Source organism: Martes martes, assembly GCF_963455335.1.
Source record: "Martes martes genome assembly, chromosome: 2".
Classification (NCBI taxonomy): Eukaryota; Metazoa; Chordata; class Mammalia; order Carnivora; family Mustelidae; genus Martes; species Martes martes.
In genome coordinates this window covers 84591334-84619151 of record NC_137889.1, presented here as the reverse complement: position 1 = coordinate 84619151, position 27818 = coordinate 84591334, and the positions used below count along the sequence as shown (strand labels likewise).

At 39.1% G+C, this 27818-nt stretch overlaps 1 protein-coding gene across 1 annotated transcript in view; it reads right to left on the bottom strand.

Moving 5' to 3' along the window:
* DCHS2 (dachsous cadherin-related 2) overlaps positions 1 to 27818 on the bottom strand; it is a gene marked incomplete at both ends in the record, with an annotated part of 261937 nt that overhangs the window by 39277 nt on the left and 194842 nt on the right. Inside the window, one exon of the mRNA XM_080796327.1 lies at positions 21564 to 22421. Within this exon, the coding sequence (XP_080652453.1) occupies positions 21564 to 22421 (858 nt within the window). The remainder of the gene's footprint in view (positions 1 to 21563; positions 22422 to 27818) is intronic.

Below are 27818 nucleotides of genomic sequence, written 5' to 3'. Positions count from 1 at the left end.
CTGAGCAGGGAGACTGACATGGGGCTCCATCCCAGGACCTTGAGGTCATGACCTGAGCCAAAGGCAAATGCTTAACTGACTGACACACTCAGGTGCTCTGAAACTAAAAGTCAGCAAAACTGACAAATCCTTAGCCTGGACAAAAAAAGTCAGAAGCCTCAAGTAATAAAAATCAGAAATGGAAAAGGAGATATTACAAATGATGCCACAGAAACAAAAGGTATCATAAGAGACTACTATGAACAATGAGACACCAACAAATAATATAGCCTGGGAGAAAAGAATACATTTCTAGAAACACACATGCTATCAAAATTGAGTCTGAAGAAAGAAAAAAATTCTGAAGAGATGTATAACTAGTAAGGAAATTGAATCAATAATCAAAAACCTCTCTATAAAGAGGACCAGATGGCTTCACTGGTGAATTCTAGAAACCATTTAAAGAAGAATTAACACAAGTCTTTCTCAAACTCTTCCAAAAAATTGAAGACAACCCTTGCAAACATATTTTATGAGGCCAGCATTATTCTGATACCAAAACCAGAAATACCACGAGGAAACTACAGAGTAATATCCCCGATGAATCTAGAAGCCAAGATCTTCAATACAATTCAGCAAACTTGATGCAACAGCACATTAAAAGGATCGTATATCATAACAATGTGGGATTTATCCCTGGGAAGTGACGGTGGTTCAATGTATGAAAATCAATGTGATACACTACCTTAACAAAATAAAGAATAAAAATCACATGATCATCTGAATACATGCAGAAAAAGCATTTGGCAAAGTTCAACACACTCATGATAAACACACTCGATAAACTAGGAACATAAGGAAATTACCATACATAATAAAGGCCATAGATGAAAAACCTTTAGTCTAACATCCTATTTAAGAGTGAAATCAAAAAGCTTTTCAACCAGGAATAAGGCAAGAATGCCCACTCTCACCACTTCTAAGCAACATAGTACTGAAAGTCCTAGCCAGAGAAGTCAGGCTTTGAAATTAACATCATCAAAATTGGAAAAAAAAAGAATAAAATGGTTAGTGACATGGTCTTATATATAGAAAACCCTATAGATTACACGTGCGTGCACACACACAGAATTAATGAATGAATTCAGCAAAGTTGTAGAATACAAAATCACCACACAAAAATCAGCTGTGTTTCTATGCACTAACAGTGCATGATCTGAAAAAGAAATTAGGAAAACAATTCCATTTATAGTAGCATGAAAAAAAATAGGATAAACTTAACCAAGGAGGCAAAAGTCTTGTTCACTAGAAACTACAAAATATTGCTAAAATAAAGTATAGAAGACACAAATAAAGGGAAAAATATTCTGTGTTCATGGAGTGTAAGACTTACTATTGTTCATGGAGTACAAGACTTACTATAAACAAAACAATCTACAGAATCAATGTAATGCATATCAAAATCCCAACAGTATTTTTTACAGAAATAGAAAACAAGAATTTTTAAGTACGTATAGAATCTTAAATTACTCCAAATAGCCAAAACACTCTAGAGGGGAAAAAAAAAAAAGCTACAGGTTTTGCATTTACTAACTTCAACCATACAGAGATATGGTAATCAAAACAGTGTGGCATTGATATAAAGACAGATACATAAAGACCAATGGAACAGAACAGAGATCCCAGGAAAAAACCCCTCATGTGTATTTTCAAATGATCTTGGCAAAGGTGCCAAAGCTACACAATGGGGATAGCTTAGTCTCTTTAACAAATGGTATTGGATATCCACATTCAAAAGAATGCATTTGGACCTCTACCTTAACACATATTCAAAAATTAGGTCAAAATGGATTAAAAACCAAAGTGTGATACATGAAACTGTAAATCTTCTAGTAGATTTAGGGGGAATGCTTCCTGCCATTGGATTTGGCAATGATTTCTTGGATATGAGAGTAAAAATACAGGCAACCAAAACAAAAATAGATGAAGGGGACTACATCAAAATGAAAAGCTACTACATAACAAAAAAAAACAATCAACAGAGTGAAAAGGCAACCTTGGAAAGGGAGAAAATATCTGCAAACCCTCTAAGTGGTAGTGAGTTAATCTCCAAAATATATAAGGCACTTCTTCAACTCATGAGCAAAAAAAAATTTCTTTAATGAACAAAGGACTTGAGTAGACATTTCCCCAAAGATAACATAAAAATGAGCAACAGGTTTTTCAAAAGATGCTCAACATCACTGATCATCAGGGAAATGCAAATCAGAATCACAATGAGTATCACCTCACACCAGTTAGGATGGCTGCTATAGAACAAAAACAAAAACCAGAAAATAACAAGTGTTGGTGAAGATATGAGGAAACTGGAATCCCTAGACACTCTTGGTGGTTTTACAAAATGGGATAGCCACTATAGAACACAGTATAAATGTTTCTCTAAAAATTAAAAGTAGAGCTGTCCTATGATCCAGAAATACTACTGGATGTATATCCAGAGAACTGAAAACAGGATGTCAAAGAGATGTCTGCACACCCATGTTCACTGCAACGTTATTTACCATACCCAAGAGATAGAAACAACCTAAATGTCCTTTGATGGAGGAGTGGATAAAGAAATGTATAATACACATACAGTAAAGTATTATTCAGCCTTTGAAAAGAAGGAAATCCTGGGGCACCTGGGTGGCTCAGTTGGTTGAACGACCAGCTCTTGGTTTCATTTCAGGTCAGGATCTCAGGGACTTGGGCCCCACCCTCAGTGGGGAGTCTTCTTGAGATTCCCTCCCCTTCCCTCCATCATTCTCCCCTACCCCCAACTTACTTACTCTTTCTTAATTAAATAAATCTTTTTTAAAGGGAGGAAATCCTGTCATAGGCACTGATGAACCTTGATTTCATAAATAAACCAGTCACAAAAAGACAAATACTTTATGACTCCACTTAGATGAGTTATCTAAGGTAGCCATACCATTAGAAGCTGAAAGGAGAATGGCGGTTGTTAGGGGCTGGAAGGGTTGAAATGATCTGCTGTCCAATGAGTATAGCATTTCAGTTTTAAAAGATGAAAATGTTCTAGAAATCCATTGCACAACGATGGGCCTACCATTATCACTATTATACTGTGCACTGAAAAATGGTTATTTACAGGGTGCCTGGGTGGCTCAGTGGGTTAAAGCCTCTGCCTTCGGCTCAGGTCATGATCCCAGGGTCCTAGGATCGAGCCCAGCATCGGGCTCTCTGCTTGGCGGGGAACCTGCTTCCCCCCTCTCTCTCTGCCTGCCTCTCTGCCTGCCCATGATCTCTGTCTGTCAAATAAACAAACAAACAAATAAATAAATAAATAAAATGTTTATTTACGATGGTGAATTTTGTTATGTGCTTCTTACCACAATTAAAAAAAAAGGAAGGAAAGTTGATTTTTCCCTCCCACCTTCCCATCATCAAAAAATGACTGAACATATGTTACTAAAGCTTTCCAAAAAATTCACCCTTGGGATGAGACAAAAGCATGGAAAATCTCAAAACAAATAATTTTCCATAATTTGTGAATAGATGAAAACCATGTTTCAAAAAACATAAATGGTATGCAATCTCGAACACATTTGCTTTTGTGAACACCTAAGGAAATAATAGAGGAAGCTATAGAAAGTGCTTATTGACCTTTTATGAGCTTTAGGAAAAGAGAGATGTGGAAGAAAACCAATATAGAATACTTGAAATGAGAAGTAAACAAAATTAAGTCTGAGATGTATTTTTAGATGGATTATAGATTTTAGTGGCCAAATTTTTTAAAAGGAGGATTATCTATAAACGGATTGAATCCTTTGAAATGCACTCATAGCAACTTAGAGAAAAGCAGGTGTTAAAGTGATCCCTTGATATTCCTACTATCTCTTTAATTTTGTGATTTTACAGAAGACTATATTTAAAGCCTGAGCTAGAGAATTTTCAGTGTTTCTTCAACGTTGGATCAGTCTCCAAATCTTGTCTGTGGACCCCATGCTGCTAGTCTCCCCTCATTTGCCAGTGATTCCCTGTCTCATCTGTATCCCTAGGTTGATGACCAGACTTCACATTTCCTTCATTTTCAAGAGATATCCTTTTTCTTTGCAGCTCCCAAGCCAGCCAGAATCCAGAGCCTGCCCGTGTCCAGAAAGAAAGGTTGCACAATATTTCTATACGAGTGATTCTCGACTTCGGTTGTTAGATATCGGCATATTTCCAGTTACTTCAAGAAACAGTGCAAATGTCTCCCAAAAAATCTTTAAAAATATGCTTTACTTAGATTAAAGAGATGCCTGTTAAGATGTTTTTAGCTGCCATGTAATGAGTACTGTACTAAACTATTTCAATGATTCCATTTGACTGTCGCAGCTTTGGGAAGATGTACTGCTGTCCTTGTAATACATACATCTGAAACCAAGTTTCAACATCCAGAAATAATAGATGCTAATTGAAAACAAAAAAGGAAAGAGAGGAAATCCTGATATTTCTACGTGTTTTATTCTGTTTTACTAAAAGATAAATGACATCTCTTGGTAAACTGTACAGTGCTATCAATCACAAACATCCAAATCTCTCCCAGCTTTCAAAAAAAGAACCAAATGCCACTCTGATCTTCAGGACTCTTCAAGCCATTGCCACATTCCTTTGTCACCCTTCACGGCCCAGCTTTGTGAAAACAGACTGAGTTCTCCACCCCTCCCCACCCCCCCCCCATTTGCTCTGCACTTCCCTGGACTTTGACTTCTAAAATAAAAGTTCTAGACATTTCATTCTCTCTACTGTTCCCCATCCTCTCCAAAGTTACTAAATTTTATTTGGCTGCACACAGTTTCTGGAAACAGCCACAGTTGACTCTGGAGAGCGTTTAGGTGGTCTCAGCTCCTGGTCTCTAGTCTTGGCCAAATCCTGAACTGTTTTACCAGAGCAAACTTGTTCTCTGGACTCTCCCAGCTCCTGATGTGGCTAGTTGTGTCATTTTTTTATTAGCTTATCCTTTTTATTTGATGCATGGACTTAGTTTTTTAAGAAGTACCTTCTTTTCTACCATGTTCTTACCTCCTCACGCCAAGATGACATCCTTAGACTATCTCAGGCAACACTCCTCAACTCCAAGGGTGAGAGGTTCTTTGAGTATTGGGTGACAGCCCATCACCTCATGCACTTCCCCTTTGGGGACAGGCCTCTGACGGAGCTAGCTGTCACATTTTAGTCCTTATCTCACCTAATCTCTGCTGCCAATTAGCAATTGTTGACCACTTCCTGCTTCTTGAATGAGTCACCTTCCTGTCCATCACTACCCTCCCAGGAATTATCAGTGGTGCCCCTGCCAGCCCCCCAACCTCAGTCTCTTGGTAGATACATTACTTCAACCCCTGTAAAATATTGCCATTACTTTGGACTTCTTCTAGGCCTTCTCTCTACCCCTTCCCTTGGCCTGTGTGCATAATTATGTGGAAGTTTCCACCAATTCACAATGTCTGGTATATCTTCAAAAATCTCATTTAATTGGTTGGGGTTGTGGATGTCTAGGTAGTAGTAATTTTTTAAAAGCTCCCCAGGTGTCTCTATGGTGATTTACCACGTGGATTACCACAGCACCCTCTTAACTCAGATCTCTCCCCAGGCCTTCACCAGACCTCCAAAGTCAGCTAGGTATAAAAGCTGTTTTGTCACTCTTTTGGTAATTTAAAGGCCATCAACATCACACTGGAAAGCTCACAAGAGCCTCTACAACTGTTTAGGATTAACAAGCAACTGTCTGATTATGAGCTTGGCTTCCTGTGTCCTTTGTTCTAGAAAGAAGACCAGATCATCCTGGCATTACTGTTGTAATCCACTTGGTAATCATAGTTCTTCATACACATAAAAACTGACATTCTGACCTATGTATCAGACTCTTTCTTATTTGTTAGTATGTCCCAACCCTGAGGGAGGAACTCCCTGGCTTGTTAATAAAATGAGGTCTTGAACCTAGGCTGAGGCCCAGGTGTAAGATGGGTTAATTTGCAAAGATGAAAGCTGCCTTACAAAGCATTTATCTTTTTTTTTTAAATTTGTTTTATTTATTTTAGAGGGAGAAAAACAGAGAGAGCATGAGAGAAGGGGCAGAGGGAGAGGGAGAGCGTCTAAAGCAGACTCCCAGCTGGGCATGTAGCCCAATGTGGGGCTCAGTCTCAGGACCCTGAGATCATGGCCTGAGCCAAAACCAAGAGTCAAGTCTTAACCAACTGAGCCACGCAGGTACCCCAAGATGTTTATCTCCGTCTGAGACAGGCTGACCCCTTCTAAGGCATTCTTTTCTGTCTCCTCCAGAGCTATCTTAGTGGGAGGAAAGGTGAGGAAATTCCACTCTGTTTGTAAACAGCTGGCTAGATAGCACTCACACCAAGTTTCATTCCAAATATGAGACTGGCCTTAAATAAAATAATGAGAAAGTGATGACAGGTAATATTTGCTTCTCTTTTTTTCATGATCATAAAAATGTATATGTTGGCCCCTGTTGCAAAGTTCTGGATGACATAAATTAAGGGAATTCTTCCCACAACTTCCACAGTTATGGGAACTTTGTCACCTTAAAAAGTATAATTATTATCTTGTTTGGAGTCAGAACAGAGCAGAAGGAAATAATAGGGTTTTAAACACTGCAAGTATTTCACTGTTTTATAGAATAACTATGTAATAACTAATTGCTCTGGTAGGAATTTGTACCCAGTGAACCTGAGAGAATTCAATGATGGATTTGAGACAGAGGAGGATAGCAGTAAGAACAATAAAAACAATGACCAGAACACTGTATGGCCTCATTTAATCCTTATAGTAGCCCTGTGAGGAAATCATTATCCTGTCCACTTTATAGGAGGAGAAAGAGAGCTTGTTCACTCTGAGTGTGACCCACTCAGCTATACTAACTTCTCTCACACAATTTGCCACATCCATGTGCCCGGCTTACCAAGAGTTAAGAGCCCAAATTTACTGGATCAGTTGCAAGAGGGCCAGAAGAAGGGGTTGTCCTCTGAACCACCAAGATTAGATTTGCATATGATACAAAATTAAATAAACATAATTGACTAGTTAGAATGCCCCCATGGGTCATTGTGTTTTAATTTTATTTGAAGATTTTTAAGGTCTGAGCATTTATTTTCAACTACAGCACCCACATCATTAATAATGTCATTTTCCTACCTCATGGGAACTAAAAGAAATACATGAAGTTGTAAACAGTCCTCACCGGAGACTGTGACTGCTGATTCAGCCTCATCATTAGAGCACTGGAAGTGAAACAAGAAATAAATGCTGGCTTCTAGAAAGTTCATTTAGATTGTTTAATGGATTGAAACACCACAGACAATGAAGTGGTTTATTTTTCCCTTCAAAAAATTCAGGGCAGTTCGATTTCCTCTCACCTGGATTGAAGAGGAACAGATGCAAAAGTAAAGAGAGGGGAATCACTTGGTTTTCAACTCTCTTCTACGTTGCTATAGAGGCAGCCTCTCTTGGAGGCAAATGGTATCCGGGAGAGTGACTCTTTGGGTGAATAAGTGAACACAGCATGACCAACTCTTAAAGAGATTTTACCTATCAAAGACCTGCTTTTCAAACAGGAACTATACACTGAGCTAGTTATCATTTTAACAGGTAATGTTAAGTTTAGCTTGTCAGTTGATGAATACAATGTTTGTTTTTTTTTTAAGACTTTCATTTACTTATTTGTCAGAGAGAGAAAGACAGCGCACAAGCAGAGGGAGTGCCAGGCAGAGGGAGAGGGAGAAGCAAACTCCCCACTAAGCAGGGAGCCAGACCTGGGGCTTGATCCCAGGACTCCAGGATCAGACCTGCGCTGAAGGCAGAGGCTTAATTAACTGAGTGCCCAAGGCGCCCCAGATGAATGCAATGTTAATCAAGACTCAAACCTGTGACCTTTCCAAGAAAGAAATGTTAAACAAATATAAATACATCCGAGTTACTTGTTTTAACTTTTCATTTTCTTAAAAGAATATTTAAATGTTAAAATTAGTTTGGGGTGATGAAAATGTATGATAATACAAAAAATAATTCATTCATGATGTTAAGTGATATCTAGTGGTAAGATATTTGAGTAACCCACAGAAAATTTAAACTTCCAATAAGCACATATTTTTTCATTTGAAAATAAATTTAGGGGTGCCTGGGTGGCTCAGTCGGTTAAGAGTCTGACTTTGGCTCAGGTCATGATCCCAAGGTCCTGGGATCAAGCCCCATGTCTGGCTCCCTGCTTAGTGGGGAGTTTGCTTCTCCCTCTCCCCTCTCCCTACTGCATACACTCTCTCTCTTGCCCTCTCTCTCTCTCTCAAATAAATAAATCTTTAAAAAAAAAAAAAAAGAAAAAGAAAAAAGTTTAAAACTGAAGACATCTGTGGGAGGAAATAATCCTGGAAGCTATAAAATTATTAAATAATTTATATCAAGACCATTCAAGCACTAATCAATGGATTTACAGTCTTTTAAAACCACTGGAATTTAAAAGAAAAACAAAACAAAACACCTTTTGATGTCTATACGATCTGGCAGTCTGAACTGAATTTGGGTTTAGGTGAAGCTTTGGCCAGCTTGAAATGTCCATCAATATGTTACACACCTTGTCAGTGTTTTTCACAGGAGGTTAGGAAACCTTGTTGAACCAGGTGTAGGTAAGTGGCATCTAATCAAATCCAATGGCCTACTTAACTGTCATCTTTTCCTTCTCTTTCTCCTTCCTGTTCAATGCAAAGTTGAGCTTTTCTCTCAGTGTAGACTTTATGCCCTTCACACGTCATAGTTAACTCTTCACAACAAGGTCCCAACCCGTTGCTTCAGATGTCTTGAAATATACCTACCTGAATGTTTATGGATTCCATATGCTCATAATACAACCACAAGTATTTCTAGTTGTCTTGATGTGTAAGATTTAATGTATAGATTTTTAGAGCCTTAAGTGCTATTAAAAAGTAACAGTTAAATTTAATTCAGTAATTCTAAAGACAAGAGGATTAAGGACAGCTCTGATTGAGGGTGAAAGAAAACAGTGATGTGGACAGCAGGATGAAGTCTTCCCATCCATTAATTCATTAGCTTTCCTGACTGAAGCTCAAACAGGAGGCACACCTTCAGAGGTGAGAAAGTAATTTGTTCTTCACTGTCTTCTGTGCTCACTTTTTATCTCAGACTAGGTTACTCAACGATATTGATTAATCCAATTGTGATGGTTGCAAGTACACTGAAGGTGTGCAGATTTGATGAGACGCTGCCTGAGTGAGGGGCAAGATGCTAAAATCAAGGTCATTTCCTGCCATAAGGGTCGCCTCCTATCAACAGAGTGAACCTGTAACATACCAATGAACAGCACATGGCAAAAATGCAAACAGGTGCCAATCTTGCACTCCCACAGCAGTTTTTATTAGTGTGATTTTAATTCACTCCTGAATTCAACCACAAATGTTATACTTGCTAATCCATAACTTAATTTTGTATTGAAATGTTTTCTTTGGGGTGCTTTAGATATTGACTCTTATTTAGGTTTAATTCTGCAAACAAGTTGATTCTGGGTGAGTTGAGAAAGAATCTTCTAGCACTTAGGGAAAGCCCAAGCACATTACTTGATATTTAGAAATATCACTCACTAACGTCACAAAGTGTGATAACAATGATGACATCCAGACTCATTCTTTTGAGGAGTAATATACTTAATGTCTATTACTCTGCTGAATTTATACTGGATGTGAGCATTCACTGGTAGTGGTTGGAAACCATATTGTGTGAAGGACAACTGAATGACTTAAAGGGGAAACTATGTTAAGTCAAAGTTCCCCAGGTGGTCTGTTAGTCCTTGGACCTCCTTTCCTATTATTCTTGCCCTTGCTTACTCTGGTCCCGTCACACAGTCCTCTTTGCTGTTTATTGAACAAACCAGGAAAGCTACCACTACCTTTTCCTTTTTTTTTTTTTTTTAATACTCTACCCCAAATATACTGTCTCCACTCTTGAGGTCTTTGCCCAAATGCGCCTGCTCCATGATGCCTGCCCTTACCTACTATTTAAAACTGCAATTTGCCCCCCGCCTCCAGACCTCCCAATTCCTTCTTCCCTTGCTCAGCTTTTTCTTTACTCAATGGCTCTTGACACCATCTAAATACACTATAGTTATTTATCAGGTTCATTGACACTGTCCGTCTATCCCTGCTGGAATGTAAGCCACCCAAGGACAAGTTCACCAATATATCCCAGTAGAAAATTACCTGGTACTGGAAACTCATTTAAAAAAAAAAATGCTTCATAGAAAGCAAATAAAATATCTCAAAAGTGACTGTGTAGAGCAGTGGAGTGTTCCAGAGGGCAAAACTAGATTTATGGAGATACTGAAAGGATGCAGAGCGAGGTTCCACATATGAATGACTTCCCAAATGAAGAGATTTTCCAACTTTGCCTGAAGTCAAATCACCTGCAGAGCTTGTTAGAAACAATTCTTGGACTTCAGACCTAATGACGCAGAACCTTCATGAGAGAGTTACAAATCATTTGTCTCACACCCAATTTCAAGAACCACCCTTCTAAACTCTCAGTCACCAAAATATTCAAGGAGAGACGGAAATACTGAATGTCAAAGATGTTTAGAGAAATGTTCATATTTGCATTGCAGACGGAAGGCTGGGCTCAAAGATTCTGTAATTTTTTTAAGATTTTATTTATTTATTTGACGTGAGTGGGAGAGAGAGGAGAAGCAGGGGGAGAAGAAGAGGGAGTGAGAGAAGAAGGCTGAGCAAGGAGCCTGATGTGGGACTCAATTCAAGGACTTGAGCTGAAGGCAGACACTTAACTGACTGAGCCACCCCAGCACCCCAAAATTCTAAAATTTTATCAGATCAACTTCAAGATTGATTAATGTACTGTATTTTGTGATATACTATTTAGAAAATGTTAACTTTACTTTCCATCAGGCTCTGCTCCAGTGTTGGAATGTATGCCTCTTAAGAGTAATAGAAATATAGCTCTAGGGAGTATCTCATTTGTTTAACATGTAACACTTCTATGGAAGTCTCATTACACATAAGAATAAAAGTTGGTAGGACGCCTGGGTGACTCAGTCTGTTAAGCATCTGCCTTCGGCTCAGGTCATGATCCCGGAGTCCTGGGATCAAGCCCCACATAGGGCTTACTGCTCTGTGGTCTGCTTCTCCCTCTCCTTCTGCCCCTCCCCCTTCACTCATGCTCTGTGTCTCGTTTTCTCTCTCAAATAAACAAATAAAATCTTAAAAAAAAAATAAGAATATAAGTTGGAAATTGCTGACTTAGTTTGGAAGTCACTATTATTTCCTTTAATTCAAATAACTTCAATTGAATTTTGATTATATTTAGAATTAGAATTCTAAATTAGGATAATTTAGAAATGAGAAGTCTTCTGAGGAAAGCAACCTATGGGATTACCATAATTCCAAAAAGGATCAAAGTCAAGTTAATAGCCTGCAATTGAAAATAACCCTAATTTAATATTCAGTGTTAAACTGAATATTCTCTTTTCATAGAGAAGGCAGTATAACATGTGTAACATAAATATTTTCACTCTGACATAAATAAATCAATTTCAGAAAAATGTCATGTTGCCTGATTTTAAGCTTTACTACAAAGCTGTGATCACCAAGACAGCATGGTGCTGGCACAAAAACAGACACACAGACCAATGGAACAGAGTAGAGAGCCCAGATATGGACCCTCAACTTTATGGTCGAATAATCTTCAACAAAGCAGGAAAAAATATCCAGTGGAAAAAGACAGTCTCTTCAATAAATGGTGCTGGGAAAACTGGACAGCTATGTGTAGAAGAATGAAACTCAACCATTCTCTTACACTGTACACAAGGATAAACTCGAAATGGATAAAAGACCTCAACATGAGACAGGAATCCATCAGAATCCTAGAGGAGAACATAGGCAGTAACCTCTTCAACATTGGCCACAGCAACTTCTTTCAAGATATGTCCCCAAAGGCAAAGGAAACAAAAGCGAAAATGAATTTTTGGGACTTCATCAAGATCAAAAGCTTCTACACAGCAAAGGAAACAGTCAACAAAACAAAGAGGCAACCCACGGAATGGGAGAAGATATTCGCAAATGACAGTACAGACAAAAGGCTGATACTCAAGATCTCTAAAGAACTCCTCAAACTCAACACACACAAAACAGATAATCATGTCAAAAAATGGTCAGAAGACACGAACAGACACTTCTCCAAAGAAGACATACAAATGGCTAACAGACACATGAAAAAATGTTCATCATCACTAGCCATCAGGGAGATTCAAATCAAAACCACATTGAGATACCACCTAACACCAGTTAGAATGGCCAAAACTGGGGGGAGGAGTAAAGATGGCGGAGAAGTAGCAGGCTGAAACTACATCACGTAGCAGGAGATCAGCCTAGATAGCTTATCAAACCATTGTAAACGGGGCACCTGGGTGGCTCAGGCAGGTTAAGGCTCTGCCTTCAGCTTGGGGCATGGTCTCAGGGTCCTGGGATTGAGCCCCGCATGGGGCGCTCTGCTCAGCAGGGAGCCTGCTTCCCCCTCTCTTTCTGCCTGCCTCTCTTCCTACTTGTGACCTCTCTCTCTTTCTGTCAAATAAATAAAAAATATCTTTAAAAAATTAAAAAAAAAAAAACATTGCAAACCCTACAAATCCGACAGGATATCGAAGAGAAGAACAACAACAATTCTAGAAATAGAAACAGAAAATCGACCACTTTCTGAAAGGTGGGACTGGCAGAGAAGTGAATTCAAAGCGAGGGGAAGATAGACCTCGGGGCGAGGGGCCGGCTCCCGGCAAGTGGTGGAACAACGGAGCACTAAATCAGGACTTTTAAAAGTCTGCTCCACTGAGGGACATTGCTCCAGAGGCTAAACTGGGGTGAGGCCCACGTGGGGTCAGCGTGGCCCCAGGTCCCACAGGGTCACAGAAGGATTGGGGGTGTCTGAGTGTTGCAGAGCTCGCAGGTATTAGACAGGAGAAGCCGGCTACAGGGACAGAGCCGAGGAGTGAGCTCTCAGCTCGGAGTTACCTTGAACCGGTCAGAGGCGGGGTGAGGTCCGAGCACGGCCAGAGGCCAGGTAGATGGGAGTGATTGAGCGCTTTTCCTGAGGGCGCACTGAGGAGTGGGGCCCCAAGCTCTCGGCTCCTCTGGGCCCGAGATTGGGAGGCCGCCATTTTCATTCCCGTCCTCCGGTACTCTACAGAAAGCGTTCAGGGAACAAAAGCTCCCTAAAGCGAACCTGAGCAGATTACTTAGCCCCGCCCCTGGTAAGGGTGGTGCAATTCCACCTGGGGCAAAGACACTTGAGAATCACTACAACAGGCCCCTCCCGCCAGAAGATCAACAAGAAATCCAGCCAAGACCAAGTTCACTTACCAAGGAGAACAGTGGAATTCCAGAGGAGGAGAACGCAAAGCATGGAACTCATGGCTTTCTCCCCATGATTCTTTAGTCTTGCAGTTAACTTAATTCTTTTTTTAATTTAATTTTTTTTTCTTCTGTGAAATTTTTTTTAACTTTTACCCTTTCCTCTTTGAACGTTTTTAATCTAGATTATCTTAACAATACCTTTTATAAACAAAAATAATAATAATAATCTTTTTTGAACCTTCATTATTATATTCATATTTTATCCTTCATTGTATCTAACTTTATTTTTTGTAACATAGGGTTTTTTCTTCTAAAAAATTTGGGGTACAACTACTTCTAATAGAACAAAATATACCCTAAATCTAGCTCTGGGCTTGTTCTAGTCTCCAGCCCGAGCAAATACTCTCCACTTTCTTTTTCTTTATTCTCCCAACCAACTTACTTTATCAACTCCTTTTATAGAAATTAAAAAAAAAATTTTTTTTTATCTTTATAGGCATATTCCATTCCTTCTTGTGTCTACCCTTATATATGTTATTCATTCTTTAAAATTTTGGGAGGTAGTTTCTTCTAAGAGACCAAAATACTCCCAAAATTAAATTAAATGGGTGACCCTGTTCTAGTCCAGTCTAATATATATATATTTTTCTTTTTTATGTTTTTTCTTTATTTCTTTTCTTTTTTAAATTTTTTTTTTTTCTGAACTTCTTTTTATCCCCTTTCTTCCCCCCCATGATTTGGGGTCTCTTCTGATTTGGTTAAAGCACATTTTCCTGGGGTCTTTGCCACCCTTTTAGTATTTTTTTTTAAGATTTTACTTATTTATTTGAGAGAGAGAGAGAGAGAATGAGAGTGACAGAGAGAGAGCATGAGAAGGGGAAGGGTCAGAGGGAGAAGCAGACTCCCTGCCAAGCAGGGATCCTCACATGGGACTCGATCCCAGGACTCCAGAATCATGACCTGAGCTGAAGGCAGTCGCTTAAACAACTAAGCCACCCAGGTGCCCCCCTTTTAGTATTTTATTTGTTCCTTCATATATTCTTATCTGGACAAAATGATAAGGCAGAAAAACTCACCACAAAAAAAAAGAACAAGAGGCAGTACCAAAGGCTAGGGACCTAATCAATACGGACATTGGTAATATGTCAGATCTAGAGTTCAGAATGACAATTCTCAAGGTTCTAGCCAGGCTCGAAAAAGGCATGGAAGATATTAGAGAAACCCTGTCTGGAGAAATAAAAGCCCTTTCTGGAGAAATAAAAGAACTAAGATCTAACCAAGTTGAAATAAAAAAAAGCTATTAATGAGGTGCAATAAAAAATGGAGGCTCTTACTGCTAGGATAAATGAGGCAGAAGAAAGAATTAGTGATATAAAAGACCAAATGACAGAGAATAAAGAAGCTGAGCAAAAGAGAGACAAATAGCTACTGGAGCACAAGGGGAGAATTCGAGAGATAAGCGACACCATAAGACGAAACAACATTAGAATAATTGGGATTCCAGAAGAAGAAGAAAGAGAGAGGGGAGCAGAAGGTATATTGGAGAGAATTATTGGAGAGAATTTCCCTAATCTGGCAAAGGGAACAAACATCAAAATCCAGGAGGTGCAGAGAACCCCCCTCAAAATCAACAAGAATAGGTCCATACCTAGTTACCTAATAGTAAAATTAACAAGTCTTAGTGACAAAGAGAAAATCCCGAAAGCAGCCCGGGAAAAGAAGTCTGTAACATACAATGGTAAAAATATTAGATTGGCAGCAGACTTATCCACAGAGACCTGGCAGGCCAGAAAGAACTGGCATGATATATTCAGAGCACTGAATGAGAAAAACATGCAGCCAAGAATACTATATCCAGCTAGGCTATCATTGAAAATAGGAGAGATAAAAAAAACTTCCAGGACAAACAAAAACTGAAAGAATTTACAAACACCAAACCAGCTCTGCAGGAAATATTGAAAGGGGTACTCTAAGCAAAGAGAAACCTTAAAAGTAGTAGATCAGAAAGGAACAAAGACAACATACAGTAACAGTCACCTTACAGGCAATACAATGGCACTAATCAATAGTTACCCTGAATGTAAAAGGGCTAAATGCCCCAATCAAAAGAAAGGGGGTGTATCAGAATGGATAAAAAAACAAAACCCATCAATATGCTGCCTACAAGAAACTCATTTTAAACCCGAAGACACCTCCAGATTTAAAGTGAGGGGGTGGAAAACAATTTACCATGCTAATGGACATCAGAAGAAAGCTGAAGTGGCAATCCTTATATCAGATCAATTAGATTTTAAACCAAAGACTATAATAAGAGATGAGGAAGGACACTATATCATACTCAAACGATCTGTAAAACAAGAAGATCTAACAATTTTAAATATCTATGCCCCTAACATGGGAGCAGCCAACTATATAAACCAATTAATAACAAAATCAAAGAAACACATTGACAATAATACAATAATAGTAGGGGACTTTAACACTCCCCTCACTGAAATGGACAGGTCATCCAAGCAAAAGATCAACAAGGAAATAAAGGCCTTAAACGACACACTGGACCAGATGGACATCACAGATATATTCAGAACATTTCATTCCAAAGCAACAGAATACACATTCTTCTCTAGTGCACATGGAATAGTCTCCAGAATAGATCACATCCTGGGTCATAAATCAGGTCTCAACTGGTATCAAAAGATTGGGATCATTCCCTGCATATTTTCAAACCACAATGCTCTGAAGCTAAGAACTCAATCACAAGAGGAAATTTGGAAAGAACACAAATACATGGAGACTAAAGAGCATCCTTCTAAAGAATGAATGGGTCAACCAGGAAATTAAAGAAGAATTGAAAAAAATTCATGGAAAGAAATGATAATGAAAAGACAAAGGATCAAAATCTGTGGGACACAGCAAAGGCAGTCCTAAGAGGAAAATATACAGCAGTACAAGCCTTTCTCAAGAAACAAGAAAGGTCTCAAATACACGACCTAACCCTACACCTAAAGGAGCTGGAGAAAAAACAACAAAGAAAGCCTAAACCCAGCAGAAGAAGAGAAATCATAAAGATCAGAGCAGAAACCAATGAAATAGAAACAAAACAACAACAACAAAAACAGAAGAAAATAATGAAACTAGGAGCTGGTTCATTGAAAGAATTACTAAGATTGATAAACCCCTAGCCAGACTTACCAAAAGAAAAGAGAAAGGACCTAAATAAATAAAATCATGAATGAAAGAGGAGAGATCACAACCAACACAAAAGAAATACAAACAATTATAAAAACATACTATGAGCAACTCTATGCCAACAAATTTGACAATCTGGAAGAAATGGATGCATTCCTAGAGACATATAAACTATCACAACTGAACCAGGAAGAAATAGATAACCTGAACAGACCCATAACCAGTAAGGAGATTGAAACAGTCTCAAAAATCTCCAAACAAACAAAAGCCCAGGGCCAGATGGCTTCCCGGGGGAATTCTACCAAACATTTAAAGAAGAATTAATTCCTATTCTCCTGAAACTGTTCCAAAAAATAGAAATGGAAGGAAAACTTCCAAACTCATTTTATGAGGCCAGCATCACCTTGATCCCAAAACCAGACAAGGATCCCCTCAAAAAAGAGAATTACAGACCAATATCCTTGATGAACACAGATGCAAAAATTCTCACCAAAATACTAGCCAATAGGATCCAACAGTACATTAAAAGGATTATTTACCATGACCAAGTGGGTTTTATTCCAGGGTTGCAAGGTTGGTTCAACATCCGCAAATCAATGTGATATGATACATTAATAAAAGAAAGAACAAGAACCATATGATACTCTCAATAGATGCTGAAAAAGCATTTGACCAAGTACAGCATCTCTTCCTGATCAAAACTCTTCAAAGTGTAGGGATAGAGGGTACATACCTCAATATTATCAAAGCCATCTATGAAAAACCCACCACAAATATCATTCTCAATGGAGAAAAAATGAAAGCTTTTCCACGGCAGGGATGTCCATTATCACCACTGCTATTCAACATAGTACTAGAAGTCCTAGCCTCAGCAATCAGACAACAAAAAGAAATTAAAGGCATCCAAATTGGCAAAGAAGAAGTCTAACTATCACTCTCTGCAGGTAATATGATACTATATGTGGAAAACCCCAAAGACTCCACTCCAAAACTGCTAGAACTTGTACAGGAATTCAGTAAAGTGGCAGGATATAAAATCAATGCACAGAAATCAGTTGCATTTCTCTGTACCAACAACAAGACAGAAGAGAGAGAAATTAAGGAGTCAATCCCATTTACAATTGCACCCAAAACCATAACATACCTAGGAATAAACCTAACCAAAGAGGCAAAGAATCTATAGTCAGAACACTATAAAGTACTCATGAAAGAATTTGAGGAAGACACAAAGAAATGGAAAAATGTTCCATGCTCATGGATTGGAAGAACAAATATTGTGAAAATGTCTATGCTACCTAAAGCAATCTACACATTTAATGCAATCCCTATCAAAATCCCATCCTTTTTTTTTCAAAGAAATGGAACAAATAATCCTAAAATTTATATGCAACCAGAAAAGACCTCAAATAGCCAAAGGAATATTGAAAAAGAAAGCCAAAATTAGTGGCATCACAATTCTGGACTTCAAGCTCTATTACAAAGCTGTTATCATCAAGACAGCATGGTAATGGCACAAAAACAGACACATAGATCAATGGAACAGAATAGAGAGCCCAGAAATAGACCCTCAACTCTATGGTCAACTAATCTTCGACAAAGCAGAAAAGAATGTCCAATGGAAAAAAGACAGCCTCTTCAATAAATGGTGTTGGGAAAATTGGACAGCCACATGCAGAAAAATGAAATTGGACCATTTCCTTACACCACACACGAAAATAGACTCAAAATGGATGAAGGACCTCAATGTGAGAAAGGAATCCATCAAAATCCTTGAGGAGAACAGAGGTAGCAACCTCTTCGACCTCAGCCACAGCAACTTCTTCCTAAGAACATCGCCAAAGGCAAGGGAAGCAAGGGCAAAAATGAACTATTGGGATTTCATCAAGATCAAAAGCTTTTGCACAGCAAAGGAAACAGTTAACAAAACCAAAAGACAACTGAGAGAATGGGAGAAGATATTTGCAAACGACATATCAGATAAAGGGCTAGTGTCTAAAATCTATAAAGAGCTTAGCATACTCAACACCCAAAGAACAAATAATCCAATCAAGAAATGGGCAGAGGACATGAACAGACATTTCTGCAAAAAAGACATCCAGATGGCCAATAGACACATGAAAAAATGCTCCACATCACTCGGCATCAGGGAAATACAAATGAAAACCACAATGAGATACCACCTCACACCAATCTGGTGTGGCTAAAATTAACAAGTCAGGAAATGACAGATGCTGACAAGGATGTGGAGAAGGGGACCTCCTACACTGTTGGTGGGAATGCAAGCTGATGCAACCACTCTGGAATACAGCACGGAGGTTCCTCCAAAATTTGAAAATAGGGCTACCCTATGACCCAGCAATTGCACTACTGTGTATTTACCCTAAAGATACAAACATAGTGATCCGAAGGGGCATGTGCACCCAAATGTTTATAGCAGCAATGTCCACAATAGCCAAACTATGGAAAGAACCTAGATGTCCATCAACAGATGAATAAAGAAGATGTGGTATATATGTACAATAGAATACTATGCATCCATCAAAAGAAATGAAATCTTGCCATTTGCGACGACGTGGATGGAACTAGAGGATATTATGCTTAGCGAAATAAGTCAATCGGGAAAGACAACTATCATATGCTCTCCCTGATATGAGGAAGTGGAGATGCAAAGTGGGGGGTTTGGGGGTAGGAAAAGAATAAATGAAACAAGATGGGATCGGGAGGGAGACAAACCATAAGTGACTCTTAATCTCACAAAACAAACTGAGGGTTGCTGGGGGGAAGGGGGTCGGGAGAGGGGGGTAGGGTTATGGACATTGGGGATGGTATGTGCTATGGTGAGTGCTGTGAAGTGTGTAAACCTGGTGATTCATAGACCTGTAACCCTGGGGATAAAAATACATTATATGTTTATAAAAAAAATAAAACATGTAAAACTGAAAAAAAAAAAAAAGAATGGCCAAAATTAACAGGACAGTAAACAACCTGTGTTGGAGAGGATGTGAAGAAAGGGGAACACTCTTACACTGTTGGTGGGAATGCAAGTTGGTGCAGCCACTTTGGAAAACAGTGTGGATATTCCTTAAGAAATTAAAAATAGAGGGGCGCCTGGGTGGCTCAGTCGTTAAGTGTCTGACTTCAGCTCAGGTCATGATCCCAGGGTCCTGGGATCGAGCCCCACATCGGGCTCCCTGCTCAGCTGGAAACCTGCTTCTCTCTCTCCCACTCCCCCTTCTTGTGTTCCTTCTCTCACTGTGTGTGTGTGTGTCTCTCTCTCTCTGTGAAATAAATAAATAAATAAATCTTTAAAAAAAAAAATAGAGCTACCCTATGAACCTGCAATTGCACTACTGGGTATTTACCCCAAAGGTACAGAAGTAGTGAACAGAAGGGTCATCTGTACCCCAGGGTTCATAGCAACAATGGGCAAAGTCACCAAACTGTGGAAAGAGCCAAGATGCCCTTCAACAGATGGATGGATAAAGAAGATATGGTCCATATATACTATGGAGTATTATGCCTCCATCAGAAAGGAGAATACCCAACTTTTATATCTACATGGACGGGACTGGAGGAGACTATGCTAAGTGAAATAAGTCAAGCAGAGAGAGTCAATTATCATATGGTTTTGCTTACTTGTGGTGCATAAGGAATAACACAGAGGACATGGGGAGATGGAGAGGAGAAGTGAGTTGGGGGAAATCAGAGGGGGAGACGAACCATGAGAGACTGTGAACTCTGAGAAACAAACTAAGGGTTGGAGGGGAGGGGGTGTGGGGTTGGGTGAGCCTGGTGGTGGGTATTAAGGAGGGCACATATTGCATGGAGCACTGGGTATGGCGCATAAACAATGAGTTCTGGAACACTGAAAAGAAATTTAAAAAAAATAATAATGCCTCTGCAAGTATGGAGAAAGTGAAATTGAATCATGACAAAATGACAAAACTCAAACAAAAAGTGCCAAGAGCACATGCACAGCACACTGCACACCTTTAGCAATCAAGCTCCTCCTCTTCGAGTCCATGTGCTTTGTCTGGTGGGTGGAAAGAATCAGTAGATCTCTCCACTCTCTAGTTAGATATAATTACCCAGGTCAAGTGTCTTATAATTTACAAGTATCTACAGGAAGTTTTTTCACTTTGGGGTTAGAAAGATAATTAAAATTGATTTTTTAATTTACATTTCCGTTATGGCATAAATGTAAGGAAGTTATTGGAAAAGAATCCAGCGTTATTAGGTAAAATAGTTTCTGTTCACAAAAGCCTGGTCTCAACTGTGCTGAATTCTTTGAGGATCAGATATTACTGCACTGTTCAAAAGCCACTGCTGAGCATATAAAAATGAATAATGATATCTGTAATAGTAGTTTCTACTTACTACATGCTTACTGTGTGTCTGACACTGTCTTAAGTGCTTTATGTGAACTGGCTTATTCACCCCCCAGAACCTAATGAGGTAGGCATGATTCTTATCCCCAATTTATAGATTAGGAAACTGAGGCTCAGACAGCTTTGGCTACCCAATGAGGCGCAATGGCTTACTTCGAATTTAAACTTAGGCAGAGTCCAAGCCTTTAATCACAACATACCTCCTTTTTTATTGTACTTCTAAGAATGTACTTTAGGAAATGTACACTTGTTAAGGAATTCAGATACATTTAAATAAAGGGTTTTTTTGAGGTTGTAAACTGATGTTAACTGAAATGTCAAAAGCCCTAGATGATTTATTTTTCAGTATTTTTACTCTCTGTTGTCTTTAAAGGTTTGTGTGTGTGTGTGTGTGTGTGTGTGTGCGTGTGTATTTTACTATATTTGAAGATACTGTTCTAATACTATACTATGGATGAACAATGGCATACCAAAAGTTTGCTGAACTCAGAAATTTGTGACTGAACCCACAATCGTACTCTTGTTGTATAATCCTGTTTTAATCATTTTGCCCAAACTGGTACAATATATAAAAACTTAAGGGAACACTCACCGGCGTCACAATTTTCAGTCACATTCCCTTTATACAGATGGTGGCTGAAGGAAATCTTTACATCTTCTCCTTCCATGTGAACGACTAAGAGGCCAGTGGTTGTCCTAGCCGGGACCCCCTGGTCCCTAACTTGTAACTGCAGCCAGATTGGGAAACATTCCAAAGATGGGTGGTGCTGAAGTTGAACTTCTCCTGTGTACTTATCAATAGAAAACACTGACTGGGTCTCTGCAAAACTAAAAATGACAGTTCCATTGGGTCCCAAGTCGGGGTCACTGGCTGTCAGAATAGCAGTTGTCTGGTTAGTAGGTAACTGGGGGGAAAGAAAAATCTCCAAGGGGTTCTGCTCCCAAACTGGGTCATTGTCATTTACATCTGTGACATGTACTTTTATAACGACCGTGGTGCTTCTTGATCCCCGGACACTACAGTCTCTGGCCACAGCCCTAAAAGTATGCTGAGATCTGGCTTCTCGGTCCAGGGTGCAGCGGGTTCTCAATGTGCCTGCCACGGCATCAATGGTGAATGCACCCGAAGCCTCATCCACCAAGAAATACTCAGTTTGTCCATTCAGACCTTCATCCCTGTCCATGGCAGACAGCACAAGAACCTCTGTTCCCACTTGGGCATCTTCTCTCACAGAGGCCTGGTAATGCAGCGTGGGGAAGGACGGGCCATGGTCATTGTCATCCAAAACCCTCACCTGCAACTGCACTAGAGAGCTCCTCGGTGGATCCCCCAGATCAGAGCACAGGATGACCAGGGTGAAATGGCTGACTTGCTCCCGGTCCAAAGCGCGAGTGGTTGAGAGTTCCCCTGATGTCTCATTGATAGCAAAGTATTCATCCGTATTTCCTTCTGTTAAATAAAACACATTCAAATTCAACATTCATTCGAATTGAAGAAGTAGCAGCCTTTTGCTAGCTATATATACATATATATGATTCATATATGTCATATGTGTCAGTCATATATATGATTGTGTATATATATACACAATCATATATATGTATATATCCTATATATATGATATACAGTATGTATACATATATACGATATATATCATATATCTCATATATATGTATAGGATTCGTTCTTTCAACAAATATTTATTTCATGATTATTATATCCTAACATCTTTGTAAGTATTGAGGATATAACAGTGAACATGATAAAGTCCTGCCCTCATGAAGCCTCTTTTATCAGGGGATAAACAAAATAATATAATTCACTTTTTCTCTTAATTGAAATAATTAGAACTCTTGCTTTGACTGATTTGCAGCAGTATGGATTTTTGTGTATGCATTTACAAATTTTTATATTCATATATTTTTCCTCTTGAAATGATTAAAATGTATGTTTTATTTGAAATAAAACAATACCAGGCAGGGATAAGAAACAGGATATAACATCCATTTTTAGATAGCAATAAAAAAATCAACACGTTGATACTAGTATTGTGGATGAAGTGAGATTCGCTTCCACTCTCCCGTGTGCCTTGTGCACAAATCATAACACTTCTGTAAGAGATAGGGGAACACTTGTCTGTTTCTTCCCTAACATAAGGAATGACAACATTTTATTCTTCTCTGTAGTGTCCAGAAAAATCTTCCCTTTACTCTTGCCCATGGTACCAAGCAGAATAAAAGTTAAACCTGAACACAGAGACAAAAAGCCTTCAAAGATATTTTAAAGTTAACTTAAAAATTAAGTCAGGAAAAAATATAGTTCAATGACTTGTTGGCCATATCTTGGATGAGGGACATATTCTTGGATCAAACACACTATTCCAAATAGAGTATGATCTGGGCACCTGGGTGGCTCAGTCGCTTAAGTGTCTACCTTTGGCTCAAGTCATGATCCCAGGGTCCTGGGATTGAGCCCAGTATCAGGCTCTCTGCTCAGCAGGGAGCCTGTTCCTCCCTCTCCCTCTGCTGCTCTCCCTGCTTGTTCTCTCTCTCTCTCTCTGTGTCGAATAAATAAATAAAACCTTAAAAAAAAAGGTGGGAATTTACTGGAGTCTGCCAGTGGCATGTGGGGAAGAAGTAGAACAGCATTCAAGAAAACAACAGCCATTAAGTAGTGTTGGGGGCTGAGGAGAAGGGACTTGCATTTGTATTTTGTTCATAAAACATGCCTAATGGGGGCGCCTGGGTGGCTCAGTGGGTTGAGCCGCTGCCTTTGGCTCAGGTCGAGATCTCAGGGTCCTGGGATCGAGTCCCTCATTGGGCTCTCTGCTCAGCAGGGAGCCTGCTTCCCCCTCTCTCTCTGCCTGCCTCTCTGCCTACTTGTGATCTCTCTGTCAAATAAATAAATAAAATCTTTTAAAAAATGACTAATATATACCAAATATAGGAATTATCAGACAAACCTACAATTCTGTGGCATTTGTCATTGATAAAATGGTTCATTCACTCGGCAGACATTTAAGGAGAACATGCCATGTGTGTGTCAGACGCTGAGAATGTGAGGACAGTAAGGCGTGATCCCTGTCTCCAAACATTTACAGTCCATGAGGAATTTGGGTCAGTACTGGCATATTAAAGTGTGGTGTGAAAATCATACACACAGGGTGCCTAGAAGCACCACGAAGGACATGCAGTCTTGTGTTAGGATGGGCAGGAATGCTTACTAGAAAGAGTGGCATCAAAACTGGTTCCTAAAGCAGAGGGGGCCAGGCTAAAAGTTTTGGAAAGTGTGTTCTAGGCAGAGGGGGAGTCTAAGGGGAGCTTTAGAAATACGAAGACTTAAAGCCTGCAAATGTTTTAGTGTTAACTAGAGCACAGGGTTCCCTGGGTGTTTGCATGGAGAGGGCAGGGAGAGGGTTGGCAGCTGGGAAGACATAAATTTAGGGTGTTAAACCACGAAGCATCCTGTGTGTACTGCCAAAGAGTCAGCCTTAACATCCATAGGGAGCTCCTGAAGGATTTTAGAAGGGAAAGGGTCATGAATCACATTTCTGTTTTAGGAAGAGGGCTGGGTGACAATGTCAAAGCTTGGTTAGAATACAGGAAAAGTTAAGAGACTATTACGGTAAGCAGCTTGAGCAACCGGGAGGTTCTAAATGAATACATGCATAGAGGAAGTGGACACATCCCAAAGATATCAAAGAGAAAAGTAAGGAGGAAGGTTAAAGGAATCATGATGGGTCTTAGGTGAAAGAGTGAAGAGCGTTTAGACCAGTTGTGTTTAAAATGAGGTCAGAGTACCCCTGGGGTTATATGAAGTTTTCTAAGGAGTATTTGGAAACTGGTAGTTTTAAGGTAATTTCCAGAAGCTCAGTTTACATATTCTTATTCCTAAAATTGTTCTGCCTGAGAAATCACCTAAAATCATGTGAGTTTGTCTTTCCACATTCCTTTTTTCTTCTTTTTAAAGATTTTATTTATTTGAGAGAGAGAAAGAGAGAAGGAACAAAATCAGGAGAGCAACAGGCAGAAAGAGAGGGAGAAACAAACTCCCTGCTGGGCAGAGATCCCCATTCAGGGACTCAATCCCAAGACCCTGGGATCCTGACTGGAGCTGAAGGCAAATGCTTAACTGACTGAACCACCCAGGCGCCCCTCCACATTCCTTAACGTTGTTACTTTTAGCATCCTCTCTGGTCTGGCTCTTAAATATGATGCCTTGGCAGGTGGCTTTGCACGTCCAGAGTGCTTCTGGAAAGATTTCTGAATCTCTCAGTGTCTGAGGTCACAGGACTCCCAGCTGTGAGCCTGGCCCTGCAGGTGACCTTGGCTTGGGCAGGGCCCATGGGACTGAGGGAAGGTAAGAAGCTTGGCTTGGCCTTGAATGGGAGCTTTCCCTTGCCTGGGAAGTTGTTTGCATATATTTTTTAAAAAGTATTTTTTATTCTATTTGATATTTTTAAAAGGTGATATAGCCTTTATTATAATGTGTCAATATTTAAGATATTCTGAGAGACACTAATTAAACTTCTAATAAAAAATTTTTAGTTGATTACTTAAAAATATGTGCGTTGAGAGTACATGGGTTTTCAAGATTCCACTAAGGGTAAGTTGAGCGAGGGATGGGCAGAGACTTTAGAAGCCGGACTGTGATGGGAGATGGTGGGAGGGAAGTGATGCTGGATGCAGCTGGGGACACATTGGTAATGCAATGTTGTTAGGTGTAACAACTGGGTCCTTGAGGTGAAACAATTTGAAATGGGAGGAAAAGATAACTGGGTGTGCTAGAGTGAAGAAAAAAAAAAAAGATTAGTGAATATCAGGTCTGGCCTTGCTATTTGAATTAGCTTTGTTCCACATATTTTATCACTCTGTAAATTATTGAAAACTGATAATAGTGATTCTTGTCCAAGAAATGCAAATTAATTGTGTCTAGTGGAGTATCAATGGTTATTGTCCTGCAGATAGACCTCATCTGCATTTCAGAACTCCTTATTTCCTGTGTGTGTGTGTGTGTGTGTGTGTGTGTGTGTGTGTGTGTGTGTTGGAATTCTCCTTGGACCAATTTTAACATCTTTTCACTTTGCTCATTAATCAATGACTTAAAGAAAAAATCTTCAGGAATTGTTAATTTTATATTTGTATGAAAGTCACTATTTTACTTTTTTAAAAAAGTCCTTTAATGGGACTTAGATCTCAGATGCAGACAAAGATAGGGAGACATAGGGGTGCCAGTGGTGGCTGAAGATGAGGACCAGATGAAATGATGCAGTAAGAGTGTCTCAATGAGCAAAGTAAAAGAATAAGCACAAAACACCCCTGGAAACTCCAGTAAGTCAGAGGACCACCCACAGAACAAGGACACTGGGAAGGCTTGTCGAGAAAGGCAGACGAAGGATCAGGAGAAAGTGACTTTCTGAAGTCAAGTTGGGACCAAGTGTCCAGGGCATTGTTCACAAAGCCATAAAGCAGTACAATTAAATTAAGAAAAGACCTGGATCCACTGGATTTAGCAACAAGATCCTAAATGTCTTTTTGCAAGGGCAATTTCAGTGGAATACATATTGTAGCAGGCTAAGAAATGAAAGTAAGGTAGAGATATAGAAACCAGAGTGCACACAACGATTTTTAAGAAGCTTGATTGTGGAGGTAAAGAGACAGTGAAGGGATGCATCTGAGGGAAGACTTTTTTCAAGATGGGAAGGATTGGTAAATATTGATGGGGAAAACCAGCAGAAGGGGAAACTTTGACAGTATGGGAAAAAGAAGCAAATGAGCAAACAAACCCTTATGCAGTGAAAGGGAATGGGTGGCACTCTGCAGATTGTTTGTAATTGGTACTCGACAAGATACACACAGAATTTGGGAGAAAGCATTTAGAAAATCTTGTAGAGGCTTGACAGAATAATTTTATGTCTGCAAAATACCATAATAGATTTTAAAAACTGGGGCTTGTCTTTTGTATGCCTTTGTATTTTTTTCCTCACAGTAATTCATATTTATTGTATTTCACAAAAATTTCAGTGCACAACAGATCAAAAATTTTTAAAAAAATTCAAACCCTGGTCCTTCATCACAGATTGTTTGGAAAGTTCTAGAAAACAAGAAGAGTTTACAATGGAAAGTACCCAATGGAACAGGCAGAAGAGAAGTAACTGGGCTTATCTATACAAGTTAGTTTGAAAGGATAGCATTCTTCTGGATGAAAGTATGACAATACACATAAACATTTAAAATATATATGCCCTTGGACATGATAACTCCACTTACATTTATCATAAGGAAATAATTGGATAAGTGTTCAACTGCAGCATTTTTATAATAATAAGACTACTGTAATGGTCAATATCTAAAAGACCATAAAAGGCGATGGATGAAATAAGTGATATTTTACATATGCGGTAAGAAGAGACATCATTAGAAATGCTAACATATATGTATGCTTACCGATATGAAAGGTTCACATAGCATATTAAAAATGAGTTTAAAAAATGAGGTAATAAAAGAGCATATATAAATTATCTAATATATGTAAAATTGATGTCTCCATTTACCCAGGTTCATGGAGAAGCGTTGCTCAAAATAATAAATGAGTTACCCCCACAAGATACAAATATTTTATGTTACTACTGTTGTTTTTCGTAAATCTGTATATATATTCTAAACCAATTATATATCATTTTTATAATCAGGCAAAAAAGCAATAAAGCTGTTCTCATTTTGGAGTAAAATGGATTGCACATAGAAAATGTCACTGGTTATAGAATTTTTAGCATATAGAAAGTGATAGCTTTCAGAAGCTAGTCCCAAAGCTGTTCTTACAAGATCTAAAAGCAACTTCTCCCCA